The sequence below is a fragment of the Pelodiscus sinensis genome, chromosome 1, assembly GCF_049634645.1.
Source record: "Pelodiscus sinensis isolate JC-2024 chromosome 1, ASM4963464v1, whole genome shotgun sequence".
In the NCBI taxonomy this organism is placed as follows: domain Eukaryota; kingdom Metazoa; phylum Chordata; order Testudines; family Trionychidae; genus Pelodiscus; species Pelodiscus sinensis.
In genome coordinates, this window is record NC_134711.1 from 291112474 (window position 1) to 291130225 (window position 17752).

The window sequence follows — 17752 nt, forward strand, 5'->3', positions numbered from 1 at the left end:
CAAAGAGCTCTGGACTCTCCATCTGCCCTGGCCAGTGCATCCTGGGGGGCAGAGACCTGGGGCTGCTCTTGAGCATCTCAGCACCCTGCCATGTGATGATCATGATTTGTCAAGAGCAAGTGGGACAAATGCCCAGTTTTTCCAAAAAGAGTCTCAGGAAGGGAGCAGCAAGGCAGGTGGAGAGGGACTCAGGCTAGCTCCATGTGGTAGGAGGGAGAGGAGAGAGGTTTGCCCTAGTACTGCCAGGCTCCAGCTTCTGCCTGGCCAAGTAGCAAGGCTCCAGGCAGAAGAGGAGGGGCTGCGGAAGCATACCAGAGTTTCAGCACTCCAGCAAGGGCCCCCAAATTGGCTAGACCTCAGGGGAATGGGCCCCATGGACCTGTGCAATAATTCACCTCTGATCCAACGGGCAAATGAAGATGGCAGATTTTGTTCTTGTGAATTGCAGATGGAAATCAAGTGTGTTGTCAAGCAGATCATTTGAGGTCTAGCAACAGATTAGATAATAAATTACTGTTGTCATCAGTGAGCTTGAGCCTGGAAAGAACTGAATAAAAGTATTGAAACCAAGATTTATTATGTGGACAACTGGAAAGAGCCAGATACCAGGAAAGAATACAAAGAAAAATATTGGGTGTCTAGAGAAAGAACCAAAGATTGATGAGACATGGAATAGTGAGTGTAAAAAATTGCATTACAAGAGTAACTGAACAAGTTTTGGGCTATATTCCAAATCAAGAAAATCGAGGTGGGTAACAGATGAAGTGCTGCATTTGAGTGACAAGCCTAAGAACTTGAAGGAAAATAAAAAAGAAGGTGAAAGTCTAAGAACTGATTACAACAGTATGACCAGGAAGATAAAGCAGAAAGCAAAAAGAGAAAAAAACCACTGCATAAATGACAAATGTAAATAAGTAGACAACTATGCAAAGAAAAATGCAACCCAGGGGTTGTATTGCAAGATTAGAGAACTGCATTGGAAGTGCTGGTAGTGAAAGATAAGCCCTGACAAACAAGTGATGATGAAAAAAAATATTTTGAAGAGCTTTATGACATGCAGAACACGGTAGGTGAAATGGTCCTGGAGAAGCTTCGCAGTACAAATGAGGGAGAGCAGATGTCAGAATTTTAGAAGAGGTAAAGATCTGAAAGTCTGAAAAGGAAAAGGCACCAGGAAATGACAATAAAACCTCGGGGCTCTTGCAAACAAGCGAGAAACACATAGTAAAGGCAGTGCAAATGCTATACAACAAGATTTACAAGCAAGAGCAAGTGCCAAGTGAATGGGGTAAAATAATAATAGTACCAACCCGTAAGAAAGGAGATACGTGTGAATTTAAGAACTATAACAGAATCAACACAGCCAGCTCTATGCTGGCGACATGAATTGTGTAGCTGGAGTCGATGTATCTTGCACTGACTTTCTGGGGTGGCCCCATTGCGGGAGGTGGATGGAAGAAATGCTCTGGTCAACTTCTGTTACTCCTCACTACAAGAAGCACCAGCGCTGATAGGGGACGCCCTCAGTGTTTGGTTTAACAGGTCTTTACTAGACTGCTAAATCAAATCCCAGGAGATCAATCGCCTGTAAGTGGAGACGTGGCCTAAGTATGCTAGGAAAAGCATTCACCAAGACAGTGAGGGCAGAATGAAGAGGAACATGGAAGTGGTGCTTGCAGAAGTACAGGCTGGATTTAGGCTAAGACAAAGTATAATAGATCAGCTATCAGGGAAGTACATAGACCAGCCCCAAGCCTGTTGCAACAACTTTATAGTCTTCAAACAGGGTTAAAGAGCATTTGGCTTGATTAGCATTTGTCAGAAAGGTTTATGGCAAGTCTTGAGAATGTATTCCACACAGAAAACATCAAAAGGAAATGGATGAATGCAGTCAGAGTGAGTCGACAAGAAGCTGGCAGAAAGTTAAGGAAGAGTATTGGCATGAGACAAGGATGCATGCTATCTCCGGATTTGTTTAACTTGGCATTGGAAGCAGCGATGGCTGTAGCACCAAGAGATGAAATGAGGAGTTATCATGTTCCATGGGAGGACAGTGAATAACTTCAGATGTGCAGACAATACTAACCTCTTAAAATGGACCGAGGAGGAGGTATAGAGACTAACTGACAAGGTCGACCAGAAAAGCAGAAAATTTGGACTGAAGATCAATACGGAGAAGATAAAAACTACATCAAACAGAAGAGCAAAAACAGGGCCAAAAAACCAAAATAAGTAAGAAAATGTGTGCACAGTGGGGGTGTGTCTAGACTACAGGGTTTTTTCAAAAAAAGTGGCCTTTTTTTGAAAAAACTATACCTGCCTCTAGACTACCGCTGCGTTCTGTCAACAGTAAATCAACAGCGGTAAACCTCATTTTACAAGGAAGAATGCCTTTTTCGACAGAGATCTGTCAAAAAAGGTGTGTGTGGACGCAGGGAGCCAGTTCTGTAGAAAAAAAAGGCCTCCAAGAAGAAGCCCTGGTGGACAGTTTAGCCTTTACATGTAGAGCACCTCTGAGGTTCCTGGCCACAGCCTCTTAAAGGCACAGGCACCCAGACAAGCCTTGCTGTCCGGCAGCTAGCCAGAGCACCTGTGCCAGCCATGCTAGCCATGTCCCAGCCTCAAGGCCCCCCTGGCCCTTCTCGGCACAGAGAGGAGGACCCACCCAGGGATGCCAAAAGGCGGGCACCAGCCTGGTCAGGGCCAGAAATAAAAAACCTGCAGAGAGCCCCAGAGAGCTGCCCTTACTGCCAGGAGTTGGAGCAGATCCTGGGTGATGGGGAAGCCCAGACTCCACTGCATGTGGTGGAGTCCGGGTAACCCCACCACATCATGGACCAACCCCTCCTGAGGGAGGAAGACGAGGTAGGAGAGGAGGGAGAGCTGCACTAGGAGGAAGCGGAAGAAGAGGCAGCAGGGTCCCTCTCCCAGGAGCTGGTCCTCCAGACCCCAGAGGCCTCCCAGGCATCCGTGGACATTGGAGAGGGAACATCAGGTGAGTGCTTTGAGGGGTCACCACACACGGGTGGGTTGGCAGTGGTGGGGGCCATCTAGTCCCATTGCCACACTGGGGCCCCTGTGAGGCTTTCCGGCCGCTGCCCAACTCACACATGCTGTTACGTGTAACACTCCTGAGTCTCCTGTCCAAAGGAGAGCCCCTGACAGCCACAGCATGCCCTTGGGGACAGTGGGGGTGCACCAGACATTGATTGTCTCCTCCTCTTTTCCTCCACAGCCGGACCCTCTACCCAACAGGGGAGCACCACACCTGCCCCACCACCATCCTGGACCTGTGGCACCCGCAGGTACTGGCAGGTCTACACGGATCTGCTGAGGGAGCACGTAGTGGCCCTGCAGGACCTGAACAGGACCCTCCAGCAGAGGACGGAGGCAGAGGCCGAGTGGTGCACCAGGCTGCTGGCTGAGCTGATCCAGCAGTGCACTGCCATCTGTGCCACAATGCGGGAGGTCCTCGGCTTGCCTGCCTCTGTCACGGGCACCGCTCCTCCTGCACACCAGGCCCCTGCTCCCCCTGCTTCCCCAACCCCCCTTCCCGCCCAGCTCCTCCAGCCCCTCTAGCCCCTCCTGCTCCCGAGCCCTCACAGGCCCAACAGCTGCTGCCCCCTCCCCTCCGCCCAGGCCAGGACTGGCTCTCGCTCCACCCGATCCCAAGGCCGTGGCGATGCCAGGACGCAGGAAGGTAGCAGGACCCTACAATCAGGGAAGCAGCGGCCTACTTGAGCTGCCCTCCCCCTCCAGGTTTTCAGTCCCCTACTACCCCAGTTAAAGGACATTTCTGTTATGTAACAAAATCTTTATTTTTGACTGACAGATTTACTTTGTTTATAAACAGTTGAACAGTAAGAAGAGAAAGGTGTTTTATACACAGTTCGCACCTGTTCTGTACTGCTTGGCTACGTCTTGACTGGCATGATTTTCCGCAAATGCTTTTAACGGAAAAGTTTTCCGTTAAAAGCATTTGTGGAAAAGAGTGTTTAGATTGGCACGGATGCTTTTCCGCAAAAAAGCCCCGATCGCCATTTTCGCAATCGGGGCTTTTTTGTGCAAAACAAATCTGAGCTGTCTACACTGGCCCTTTTGCGCAAAAGCTTTGTGCAAAAGGACTTTTGCCCGAACGGGAGCAGCATAGTATTTCCGCAAGAAGCACTGATTTCAGACAGTAGGAAGTCAGTGTTCTTGCAGAAATTCAAGCAGCCAGTGTAGACAGCTGGCAAGTTTTTCCACAAAAGCAGCTGCTTTTGAAAAACTTACCAGTCTAGACACAGCCCTAGTGTTTCTAATAAAAAAAAATTCTGTCTACAAAGAAATCCGGGTCTATGTCTTCTTGATGGGAAGAGAGTGAAGGTTGTGGAGGGAAAGGTAGGGGTGGGCCAGGCCAAACCCCCCATGGAGGAGACCCTGCGAGAGTCAGTGGGCTCCTTGTGAGAATCTCTCCCTCAGGGCCTCCCAGGTTTGGACACTAGCCTGGTGAGCCTGGCGGATGGCAGCCATCTGGGACTGCTGAAATTGCCTCTCCTCACCATCAGCACCTGTTCCCCACCCCAACAGGAAGGCCTCCCCTTTCTGAAAGGGGAGGTTCCATTGCCTCCTCACATGCGTTCGCCCATCTCCAGATATGTGAAGAGGCAATGGAACCTCCCTTTCAGCCGGGCGAAGGGGCATTCCACCTGGATGCGAGCCTGGCTAAGATGCATGTTGAAAAGCTCCTTGCTCACATCCAGATGGCTGGTGTAGGGCTTCATGAACCATGGTATCAGGGGGTAGGCCGCGTTGGCCACTATGCACACCCGCGTTTGCACGTCCCTGAGCGTGAGGTGCCACTGGGGGAAAAATGTTCCTGCCCGCAACCTGCGGTACAGGTAAGAGTTACAGAATATGTGGGCATCATGTGCTCGCCCCGACCACCTGACACAAATGTCCATAAAGTGTCCCTGGTGGTCGACGAGGGCCTGCAGCACCATGGAATAGTAGCCCTTCCTGTTTATAAACTGGGCTGCTCGATGGGGCGGTGCGCGGATTGCGATGTGTGTCCCATCAAGGGCTCCTCCGCAGTTCGGGAAGCCTAGGGTGACAAAACCGGCAATGATGTTATCCAGGTCCCTGAGACGGACGAGCCTCTTCAGCAGCTCCGCATTGATGGCCCTCACCACCTGCAGCACAAGACAAATAGACAGAAACCAGGGAGTTAGACAGGTTACCTAAGCGCTTGGGAGGAGAACCCTCCCCCTCCGCAACCCACCCCTCTCCCACATCAGTGCAGGGGTGGCCGAGGAGCGGCCTCCGAGTGCCACTCCATCCCTCACTCCCTCTTGCCCTTGCCTGGCCATCCCCCTTTCTAAACCCCCCCCCCCCACTCAACAGGGCCTGTCCCCTGAAAGTGACTTACCTCCATCAAGACGGCCCTGACAGTAGACCTCCTCACGCTAAAGTGGTGTCCCACGGAGCGGTAGCTGTCGGGGATGGCCAGCTTCCACAGGGCAATTGCGACCCGCATCTGCAGGGGGATAGCGTGCCTCAGGTGGGTGTCCTCATGTTGCAGAGCAGGGGTGAGCCAGACACACAGCTCCAGGAATGTGGCCTTCCTCATCCAGAAGTTGCATAGCCAGTGTTCATCGTCCCAGAGCTGCATGTTGAGCTGGTCCCACCAGTCCAAACTCGTCTCGTGCCTCCAGATCTACCTGTCCCCAAAAAAGTTTGAAGGCAAGGACAGAGCTCCTGCATCCCAGAGGAGGGTCTCCTTGGTGTGGTCGGGGTTCATATGGGGCAGGAGATTCATGACAGAGTCATGCAGATGCAGCAGAAGCTGCTGTATGGCAGTGTGAGGCCATTGCCTGCCCAGGGGCAGCTCAGGCTCCATGGCCAAAAAAACAGTGAAAAGCAGGAAAAAAACCCTGCAAATAAACTGCTATGGTGTCTGAGGAAGCAGGGCAACCAGAGCAAGAACTGCAGCAGCTTTGCTGTCCCTCTAGGAGGTAGGCAAGCCAGAAGCAGGAGTAGAGCAACGGCTGTCCAGGGGGATCACTTTAAGCACAGGTCTCTGCAAAGGGCATGCAGCAGCACCTGGAAATAAAGGCTGCCCCCTGCTCTGCCAGAAGCACTTCCGGGTGCCTTCTTTTTTCAACAGATTTTTTGAGCCACATAATGTAATCTAGATGCTCTTTTTCGACAGAGGCTTTTTCGAAAGATACTGTCGAAAAAGGCGTGCAGTCCAGACATAGCCTGGAGGACTGAAGCATGGGAATTGTGAGGCTGATATAAAAAGAGACTCAAACAAGTTGCTGCTGGATTTCTACTGATATTGCTGTATGAGCGGTAATATCAGAGTATAAGGAAAGCTGACGAACATAAGATATTGACTACAGAAATGAAGTGGCCAAGGGTATCAAGACAGAAGAAACTTTAAAAATGAAGTGACAAAAATAGGGCAAGAAATAATGCTCTTATAGGAGATTTTAAAAGACAATTAGGATGGCTTGGACACATGTCAAGAATAGTGTATAGTAAGGTTACTATAGTAGAGGTTACTATAGTAGAGATTCAGAGGAAAAGACCACTGCTCACTCCAAGTGGGTGGGTCTTTTTAAATCTTCTGTAACAGCATTATTTCTTATACATGCAATATGATGGGGACTAATTTAGTTTCAAGTATTCAAGAGAGAGATCTTGGAGTCCTTGTGGATAGTGCTCTGAAAACATCCACTCAATGTGCAGCAGCAGTCAAAAAGGCAAACAGTGTTAGGAATCAGTAAAAAAATAGATAAAGAATAAGACAGAGAATATCTTTTTGCCTCTATATAAAACCATGGTATGCCCTCATCTTGAATACTGCATACAGATGTGGTCGCCTCATCTAAAAAAAGGTACATTGGCATTGGAAAAGGTTCAGAGAAGGGTAACAAAAATGATTAGGGGTTTGGAACGGGTCCCATATGAGGAGAGATTAAAAAGTTTTGGAGTTTTCATCTTAGAAAAGTGAAGACTAGGGGGGGATATGATAGCAGTCTATACAATCATGACTGGTGTGGAAAAATTGAATAAGGAAAAGTTATTTACTTGTTCCCATAATATAAGAACTAGAGGTCACCAAATGAAATTAATAGGTAGCAGGTTAAAAACAAACAGAAGGAAGTTTGTCTTCATGCAGCACACAGTCAACCTGTAGAACACCTTGCCAGAGGAGGTTGTGAAGACCAGGACTTCAACAGGGTTCAAAAAAGAGCTAGATAGATTCATGGAGGTTAGGTCCATCAATTGCTATTAGCCAGGATGGGTAGGAAAGGTGTCTCTGGCTTCTGTTTGTCTGGAAATGGATGACAGAAGAAGGATCATGTGATGATTACCTGTTGTGTTCACTCCCTCTGTGGCATATGGCATTGGCCACTGTCAGAAGACAGGATACTGGGTTAGATGGACCTTTGGTCTGACCCAGTATAGCCGTTCTTATGTTCTTGTCCTAGTCATATTTTTATAACTTCATTTTTTATTTTCTGCTGTCTCGACACCCTCATTTCTGCAGTCAGTATCTTATGTTCATCAGCATTCCTCATTGTCACTGAGCTGACAGATAAGAATCAAAGAAAAAAGAATCCAAGAAAGCAGCAAAATCAGGGTAACTTTATTTAGAAAATGTAAGGGTATGTCTACTGCCACCCTAGTTCGAACTAGGGTGGCTAAATCCCCGTTAGTGCAGACTCCGTGCCCGCGGCTACACGTGGCATGGAGTAGGTAGTTCGAATTAGGCTCTCTAATTAGGCTCTCTAATTCAAACTACCGGTACACCTGCTTCCACGAAGAGTAACGGTAGTTCGAATTAGAGAGCCTAATTCGAACTACCTACTCCGTGCCGTGTGTAGCCACGGGCACGGAGTCCGCACTAACGGGGATTTAAAAATGGTGGCGCCCGGCAAGATGCAAATGAAGCCCGGGATATTTAAATCCCAGGCTTCATTTGCAACTTCGAATGCCTACGTTGGCCACCCTAGTTCGAACTAGGGTGGCAGTGTAGACATACCCTCTGTGGTAAGGGAGTTTATTGAGCTTTGGTTTGATAGGGAATTTTGCTCTTTATGTCAGCAGAGTGCATCCACATGAGCAGCTCTTGGATTGACACAGAAAGCAGTGGATTGTGGGGATCTATCTCACAGTGCAGCTGGCCACAGTGAACTTTGGGAAGGATTTTCAGTGCCTCGTGGGGTAGTACAACATCACATGATGCAGGTTTTTCAGGCCAATCATTCCTTGGGACTCCTACTAGATTGCCACATGCTTTCCCACTGACTGTAGGTGGGACGGGGAGGAAGGGAGGAAAGGGGCGAAAGCATGGCTCGGGGAGTGGGAGGAGGAGAGACAGAGACAGTGTGTGTGCTGGGGAGGTGAATGTGTTGGCATGCTGTCTCTAAGTTTGGACAGCCATCTGAGCAACCAGTTCATAGGCCTGGGGTGGGAGACACTGCAGACATCAGCCCGTCCCTCTCTCCCTGGCTGCTTAGCACAGCAGTCTCTCTCACAGGCACACCCGCATTCACCACTGCATGCCTGCCTCTGCATTTGGAGTACGGGTGACAGTAGCGTTCCATGTTCATTCTTTGCTACCAGAGCAAAGCCACACGGAGCTGCCAGAACTTCAGGGAACTTGCAAAGGGGAGGGGCACATGCCTGCAGGACAGGCGAGTTCAAACCAGTGAGCCCAGCAATCATGGGGGAGGCCTGTTTTGGCAATATGTTGAACAGCAGCATCTACACCAGTTATCTCCAACCTTTTTAACCGCAAGATCACTTTTTCAATGTAAGTGCAATGTAAGATCTACCTCAATGTAAGATCTACCTCAAACCCAAATACCCTGGTCCCGTTTCCTTCCCGCCCCTTCTCTGAGGCCCTGTCCCTGCTTCACCCCTTCTCCGATGCCTCACCCTGCTCACTCCATTCTCCTTCTTCTCCCATCCTCACTCACTCTCACCAGGCTGGTGTAGGGAACTTGGGCGCAGGTTCTGGTCTGGGGCTAAGGAGTTTGGAGTGTGGGAGGGGCTCAGGGCTTAGCCCAGGATGTGGGATTGGGGTCCAGGAGGAGTTTCAGGGTGCAAGCTCTGGGAAGGAGTTTGGGTGCAGGGGGACTCATGTCTGGGACAGGAGGTTGGGGGTAGGAGGAGTTCAGGGCTGGGATGAGTTCAGGAAGCAGGCTCTGGCTGGGCACCATTTGAGATGGCTTCCAGGTGGTGGAGCAGTAGAGTTAAGGCAGGCTTACTCCTGCCCTAGCCCTGCACCACTCCTGAAAGCAGCTGGCATGTACAGCAATGGCTCCATGGCGCTGTGTGTTCCACCTCATCTACAGGCACTCAGCCCACAGCTTCTATTGGCCACAGTTCCCCATTATTTATCAATGGGGTTGTTCAGAACTGGTGTCTGCAGTCAAGGACAGCCTGTGGAGACCCCCTGCTCTGCCTTTCTCAGGGGCTGCAGGGACATGTCAGCCATGTCCAGGAGCAGCAATTCCCACAGGGATAATTACTCCACCCACAACAGGTTAGGCATTTTAGAACTCACTGCTCCAAGAATTACATTTAAGCAAAAGAGAGAAATGAATATCATGACATGCACAGACCAGTCAAAACAATGTTGACGGGCCTCTCCGAAGACGTATGGGACATTGACGACCTACGAAAGACAGCAGTCATCAACAACGAACTTCTGAGGCTGAACGTAGACATCGCCGCCCTACAGGAAACACGACTGGCAGACTCAGGCATTCTGAAAGAAAAAGACTACACCTTCTACTGGCAGGGAAAGGCCCCAGACGAGCCCAGACAGCATGGCGTAGCTTTCGCGGTGAAAAATAGCCTACTGAGTATGGTAGAACCAGGCAGTAATGGCTCAGAACGACTCCTCACCCTTCGTCTCAACACCACCACGGGCCCTATCACCCTCGTCAGCGTATACGCCCCAACTCTGAACCCAACATTGGAAACTAAAGACCGGTTCTATGAGAACCTAACATCTGTCATCAACAGCATCCCCGACAAGGAACAACTCATCCTTCTGGGTGACTTCAATGCCAGAGTAGGTGCGGACAATGACTCATGGCCTTCGTGCCTCGGAAAATTTGGCGTCGGCAAAATGAACGAGAACGGCCAACGCCTGCTCGAGCTCTGCGCTTTCTACAACCTGTGCATCACCAACTCATACTTTCAGACCAAGCCCCAGCATAAGGTCTCCTGGCGACATCCGCGCTCGAAACACTGGCACCAGTTGGACCTTATACTAGTTCGCCGCTCAGCTATCAATTGCGTCCTGCACGTACGCTCTTATCATAGCGCTGACTGCGACACAGACCACTCCTTAGTGTGCTGCAAGATCAGGCTGAACCCGAAGAGGTTTTATCGTTCAAGGAAACAAGGAAATCCTCGCATCGACGTCAGCAAGATGTCGCAGCCTGACCTGACGCAGAAATTCGCAGAAGCGCTTGAGAAGGAACTTGACGCCACACAGACAGGAGACTCTGCCATGGAAAAGTGGGAAACACTGCGGAACATAATGCACTGCACTGCCCTGGCAACCTTTGGAAAGAGGACCACAAAGACGCACGACTGGTTTGAAGCAAAGTCCTCTGTGATGATTCCAGTCATAGAAGCCAAGCGCGCCGCCCTGGCAGAATACAAGCGGTCACCAAGCCAGAGGAACCTACAAATTCTCAGGGCTACTAGGAGCAAGGCTCAACAGGTTGCCAGACACTGTGCGAACGAATATTGGCAGCAGCTCAGCAACGACATCCAGAAAGCAGCCATATCAGGGAACACAAGAGGCATGTACGACGGCATCAAGAAAGCGCTGGGCCCTACCAAGAGCAAAACAGCACCCCTCAAGTCATCTACTGGAGAAATAATCTCCGACAAGCAACAACAGTTGGGGAGATGGGTGGAACACTACTCTGACCTCTACTCCAGACGGAATACGGTGACCTCCGCAGCATTAGATGCCATTGAATGCCTGCCAATAATGGAAGAACTTGATGCAGAGCCAACAGTAGAAGAGCTCAGCAAGGCTGTTGATAAACTGGCCTCAAGAAAAGCCCCCGGCAGCGACGGGATTCCTCCAGACCTGCTGAAACGGTGCAAGTGTTCCCTACTGCACCCTCTTCACAAAGTGCTCTGTCAGTGCTGGAAAGAAGGAGCCGTACCGCAGGATATGCGGGATGCTAAGATCGTCACCCTCTACAAGAATAAGGGCGAGAGAAGTGATTGCAACAACTACAGAGGCATCTCCCTTCTTAGCATCGTAGGCAAAGTATTTGCTAAGGTCATCTTGACCCGACTGCAGAAGCTGGCTGAACGTGTCTACCCGGAGTCACAGTGTGGTTTCCACGCAGAACGGTCAACCGTAGACATGATTTTCTCCCTACGACAACTCCAGGAGAAGTGTAGAGAACAGCAGATGCCCCTGTACGTCTCCTTCATTGATCTCACCAAAGCCTTTGACCTGGTCAGCAGAGACGGACTCTTCAAAATCCTTCACAAGATCGGCTGCCCACCAAAACTGCAGAGTTTGATTGAATCCTTCCACACAGACATGAAGGGAACAGTGCAGTTTAACGGCAGTTGCTCCGAGCCTTTCAGCATCAGCAGCGGCGTCAAGCAAGGCTGCGTTCTTGCCCCCACATTGTTTGGGATCTTCTTTGCCCTGCTCCTCAAGCATGCCTTCGGCTCAGCAACGGAAGGAATCTACCTCCGCACCAGATCGGACGGCAAGCTATTCAATCTCTCTCGCCTCAAAGCCAAGACGAAGATACGCGAGACGCTGATCAGGGACATGATATTTGCCGACGACGCAGCAGTCGTCACACACACCCAGGAAGAACTACAGTCGCTGATGAGCCGTTTTTCCATGGCCTGCAAAGACTTTGGGCTGACTATCAGTTTGAAAAAAACAAACGTCCTAAGCCAGGACACTGTCACTCCACCAGCCATCACAGTAGACGACTACCAGCTTGACGTCGTCCACCAGTTCACGTACTTGGGCTCCACCATCACCGATAATCTCTCCCTTGACGCTGAGCTCGACAAGAGGATCGGGAAGGCAGCCTCTACTTTAGCCCGCCTGACAACCCGAGTGTGGACCAACCCCAGGCTGACAACCGCAACAAAGATGGCAGTGTACAACGCCTGCGTCATCAGCACCCTGCTGTACGGGAGCGAGACATGGACTACATACGCGAGACAAGAGCGGAGACTGAACGCCTTCCATCTACAAGGTCTGCGCCGCATCCTGGGTATTACCTGGCAAGACAAAGTCTCCAACTTCGAAGTTCTGACTCGAGCCGGCCTCCCCAGCATGTACACCATGCTCCGACAACGTCGCCTGCGTTGGCTTGGCCATGTACGCCGCATGGAGGATGGGAGGATCCCAAAGGACATCCTCTACGGGGAACTGGCATCTGGGAAGAGAACCACAGGGCGCCCGAACCTGCGATTTAAAGATGTCGTGAAGAGGGACATGAAAGCCATCGACATAAACACGCAGTCCTGGGAAGACCTCGCAGCAGACCACCCAAAGTGGAGGGGCACCCTGACCACACAGCTCAAGTCAGGCGAAACGAACATGATGCGTGCATCAGAAGAAAAGCGAGCCCGCAGGAAGTTACGCAACAACAACAGCCAGGGAACCACCTATAGCTGCGACTTCTGCGGCAAAGAATGCCTGTCCCAGATTGGCCTTTTCAGCCACCAACGACGCTGTCCCCGACGCTGTCCCAGACAATTCGACACGAACCAAGACGAGAACTAGGATACGTCATCCATGGTCAACTGACCGACGGAGGCTCCAAGAATTACATTTAAGCAAAAGAGAGAAATGAATATCATGACATGCACAGACCAGTCAAAACCCCAAAATAACACACTTTGAAAGCAGTCAAAGAAGTAACAACAACCCACATATGTGTTGGGTTGGGAGATGAGAGTGAAGGACAGTGTGTGAGAGAGAATGACAGACACACAAAGGCTATGTCTACATTGTGAGTTTTGCAGCAGAAAATATGCATTAGCATGTTTTCTGATGTTTCTTTTTGTGCAAGGGATTTTTGCACAAAAAGAAGCAGTGTGGCCATTTCCGTTTTGCACACACACCCCGTTTTGCGCAAGATCTTTCCGGGACAGGCATAAGGATCTTGCGCAAAAGGGGGTTTGTGCAAAATGGAAGCGGCTACACTGCTTCTTTTTCTGCAAAAAACCCCTTGTGCAAAAAGAAATGGCAGAAAATATGCTAATGAGGTTGCAACTCATGCTAATGAGTCCCTCGTTTGCATATCTTCTGCCGCAAAAACTTGTAGTGTAGACAAAGCCACAGTGTGAGAGTTGCAGAGATTTGCATTGCCAAGCTCCCTCCATCCGCTTCTCTCTGTATCGAGATAGGGTACAAAAGTGGGGTGAGGAGGGACACCCTGACCTCAGTACACCCCCTCTTCTCTCTCCAACACCTAGCAGAGCAAGCAGGAGGCTCCAAGGGGGGCAGCTCCAAGGCAGAGGGAAGGAGCAGCATGACAGTGGCTAGAGGGGCAACTGAAGTGCCAGCACTTCATAGCTTCCTAACCAAACCTGTCAGGATCACCTGTCAGAGGCTCCAAGATCTACCAGTAGATCCCGATCTACAGGTTGGTGACCATTGCTCTACACTAATGCTTTGTGGTTTTAACTTTGCTGCAAAAGACCCTATATCTCTCAGGCTATGTCTAGACTGCAGGCTTCTTTTGGAAGAAGCTTTTCCGGAACAGCTCTTCTGGAAAAGCTTCTGAAAGAGAGTGTTCACACAGCAAAAGCGCATCGAAAAAGCGATCTGCTTGTTTGAAAGATAGAATCCACAGTGATTGAACACGCTCTCGCATTTAAGTTGTGATTACTATGGACAGAGTCGCCACCAGGACACCTGTGCTTTTTCTTGGAGGCCTCTTTTTTCGGAAAAAAAAAAAAAAAAACCTTTTCCCGTCCACACACGCCTTTTTCCAAAAGAGCTCTTTCGGTAAAAGGCTTCTTTCTTGTAGAAAGAGGTTTACCGCTGTCGGAAAAACCCCTCCGTTATTGCAATTGCAGTGTGGACATGTCATTTTTCCAGAAAAAAAACCGTTTTCCGGAAAAATTCTGCAGTGTAGACATATCCTCATTGACAGGGCTTGCCAAGCTGCAGCGAGTCCTGCTCGCCAGCCGTGTGGTTTTGCGTGGTTCTGCGCATGCGCAGATCGCTCTGCGCCAGCCCTTCCGGGTTGTAATCTACTCGCCACAGGCTTCATCTTAGGTCATCTTAGGTCCCTAAGTCCCCTTTTAAGTCTCCACTGTGAGCCACAAAACTCCAACTTGTCCTGTACTCCTACACAACCTTATGAAATGCCACAATCTTTTCATTTTCCCGCGGGAGTTAAGAGATGCATAGGATTAAAGTTTTAATATGCTGGTTCACAAGCTAAAAATACACATGATATTCCTGAAGGAATTCAGCTCCAACAAATTAAAAAATGTATGTCAAAAATTAAAAACTATGTGAGCTACATTTTGAAATTCTGCAGAATTTGTTTGTCAAAATAAAACAATATAATTGTACCACTTTCAATTATTTGCTGACAAGTATTTTGAAATAAATTACCAAAATAACTGAAAATGGTGTGATTTTATATTATTGTGTTTCCGTGGTAACTTGACAAATAAAATATGCAGAATGTTGCAGAATTTTACAATGTTTAAGTTTTTGGCCCAAAAGTACCAGGGTTCTGTGTGGTGCCATGTCATTGGGGGTTATGGGGAGAGGGAGATCTGGATGCACAGAGGTTTGGTGCAGGGTTCTGGATGCTAGGGGAATGGGACTCTGCAGGGGAGTCCAGATGAAGGTGGTCAGGGTTCAGTGTGTAGGGGAAGGAGTGGGGGTGAGAGGCTTGCTGGGGAGGGTCAGGATACAGCTGGCTGGGGCTCAGTGTGGTGGGGGTCTGAGTATGGGAGGCTCCTGATGCAGGAGTGAGACTCATGGGAGTGAGTTTGATGGGTGGGAGTTTATGAATCTAGGGGTCTCTTGATTCAGGGAGGTTAGGTGGGTGTGTTCCAGGTGCAGAGGTGGAAAAAGGAGTCACTGTACAGAGAGCTGCTTCCCTTGTCTCAGAACTCCCAACCCCACGTCCCACCAAGTCCCATGCTTGCTCCATAGTGCGGAGCTTCCAGCAGCCAAGGGAAGATTCCAGAGGTTGAGCTGACCCAGCCCTGGCTACTCTATGTAGGGAAGCGGAGGAGATAGTCCGTCTCCATCCTCCTCCCTCCACCCCACCTCTCCCAAGTGATTTTCTTCTCTCCCTGCTGCCCGAACAGAGCATCTGAGCTGCCAGGAGAGTTGAATGAACAGCTTGTCTTTGTTTCCCCACAGAAACCTTTTTCTGCAAAGAAGCAAAGGGAATCTGGGGAGGGCAGTTCTGTTGTGCTGCAGAGGCACAGATTAGCCACCAGAGGAAAATAAAAAGGTTATTTTGGATCCTCATAAAGAGACAGAAAAATTAAAATGGTGGTAAAATGCCAAAATAAATAACTACATACACAAACACAACTACACAGCCCCTTGAGATGGCATGAACCATATTCTGAGGGAAAACATGATATGGAAATAAAAAATGAGGGAGAGAAATTGTAAAAATGCAGAAATATCATCTGTGTTTATCCCAATAAGACCTCTGCTGTTGAGAGGGTCTGTGATCTTGTAAGCTAACAAACATGGAGTCCTCAGCAGAGGTTAAGTGAAGCTTTAAAGGCAAAAAGGCAGATTTACAAATTATCATAAAACATAATCTGGGGTTTTAAACACAACGTTGTTTTCCCTTGGTGCTTCCAACATTATATTAAAGCCACATGAATCTTTAGTTTTGAAACCAGAAACCAGGCAAAACTCCTCTGCAGCTCCCCCACCTCCTTTCTGGAGAGAGAAATGGAGATGCTCAGAACTGGGGAAGCGCCTATTCTTTGGTGTGCCCATGCAGAATGTCGGCACTGGGGAATGTTTGCTCAACCCTGATATCCTCAAACAGGAGGGATATGTGAATTTTTTAAAGTGGTGATAGATTTTTCTGGGTCCACAAAAATGAGAAGGGTGAGACTAACAAACAGAGGAAATGGTACATAGGAAGTAAATTGAGGGGAGGAGGAAGGAAGGAAAAAACCTGGAAATTTTCCTGAAAACATTTAGCTCTTTCTGGAGATTAACTGCAGCAGATAACTGCCTGAGGACTGAAGAATTAATGGTGATAGGGTTGCCAGGTTTTCGACCAGAATGCCAGGTCAAAAAGGAATCCTGGCTCAAGTCAGCACCACTGACAGGAGCATTAAAAGTCTGGTTAGCAGTGCAGCAGGGGCCTGGGCTACGGCAGGCTCCCTACCTTCCTTCACACCATGCTGCTCCTGGAAGTAGACACTAGGCATTGGGAAGTACTGCATGCTGGTCCTTCCCTGAGTGTTAGCGCCATAGCTTTCATTGGCCAGGAACCGCAACCAATGGTAGCTGTGAAGGGCAATGCCTGCAGGAATGCCTGCACATGGAACCTCCCTGACCTCTCCAACTAGGGTCTGTAGGGACCAAACAGCTGCTTCCTGGGAGACCCTAGTTGGAGACTGCCATTAAGTACCACCAGAATCCCCACCCCCCCACCCCCCCGCAGCCAAAACCTCTTATACCTGACCACACTACAGAGCCCATTCCCCCAATCAAAGCCCAAATACCCTCCACCCCAAAGTCCCTCTGCATCCCAAACCTTCTCAGCCCCACCCCAGAGCCAACACCACCTACCCTGCACTCCAAACTCCCCAGGCCCAATCTGGAACCCCCTCTTACATCCTAAACCCCTCTTGCCTTGCCTCACCCCAGAGTCCACAGCCCCTCTCCCCAAACCACCATCCCCTGCCGTGGCATGGTGAAAGTGAGTGAGGGTGCGGAAGAGCAGGTGACAGAGGGAGGGGGAATGAAGCGAGTGGGGGCAGAGCCTTGGAGAAGGGATGGGGCATGGGCTAGGGCTTGGGAAAGTGGGCAAGGAAAGGGGCAGGGCCTGGTTGTTTGGTTTTGTGCAATTAAGAAGTTAATAGAATCATGGAATCATAGAACTGGAATGAACCTTGAGGAGTTGTCAAGTCCAGTCCTCTGCACTCATGGCAGGGCCAAGCAGCATCTAGACCAGTGGTTCTCAAACTTTTTGGGCTCTGGAGCCCTTTACGTGCACAAAAATTTATGCAGGGCCCCAGAGGTCCACTGATTGTATGTGTTGTACCTATTGATATTTCCAGTTTGTCAACCTCACACAGCCCCCAGAAGGCTCCACGAAACACAGTTTGAGAAACACTGATCTAGACCATCCTTGACAGGTGTTTGTCTAACCAGCTCTTAAAAATCTCCAGTAATGCAGCTCTGCAACTTCCCTGTGCAATTTATGCCAGAGGTTAACCATCCTGACAGGAAGTTTTTCTTACAACCTCATCCCCCTTGCTGCAATTTAAGCCCCTTGTGCTCTGTCCCTGCTCTCTCCCCTCCTCCCAGAGCTGGAATGCCGCAAACAGGTGGCAGCGGGTTGCCCACCACTGATCTAGGCACTGCGAACACACTTTGGGATTCTATCATTTTCGTGTATACTTTTTGCAGGACTTGGACTGTATTCAAATATCAGAGGGCTATCTGAAGGAGAGTCTGATCATTGCTAAGTTCGCCTTGTTCATACCTCAGGTCCACAGTCTT

At 49.5% G+C, this 17752-nt stretch overlaps 1 protein-coding gene across 1 annotated transcript in view; it reads left to right on the plus strand.

Annotated features, from left to right (window-relative positions):
• Positions 1–9631: 9631 nt before the first annotated feature.
• SERPINE3 (serpin family E member 3) overlaps positions 9632–17752 on the plus strand; it is a 47675-nt gene continuing 39554 nt past the window's right edge. Inside the window, exon 1 of the mRNA XM_075919800.1 lies at positions 9632–10364. Within this exon, the coding sequence (XP_075775915.1) occupies positions 9632–10364 (733 nt within the window). The remainder of the gene's footprint in view (positions 10365–17752) is intronic.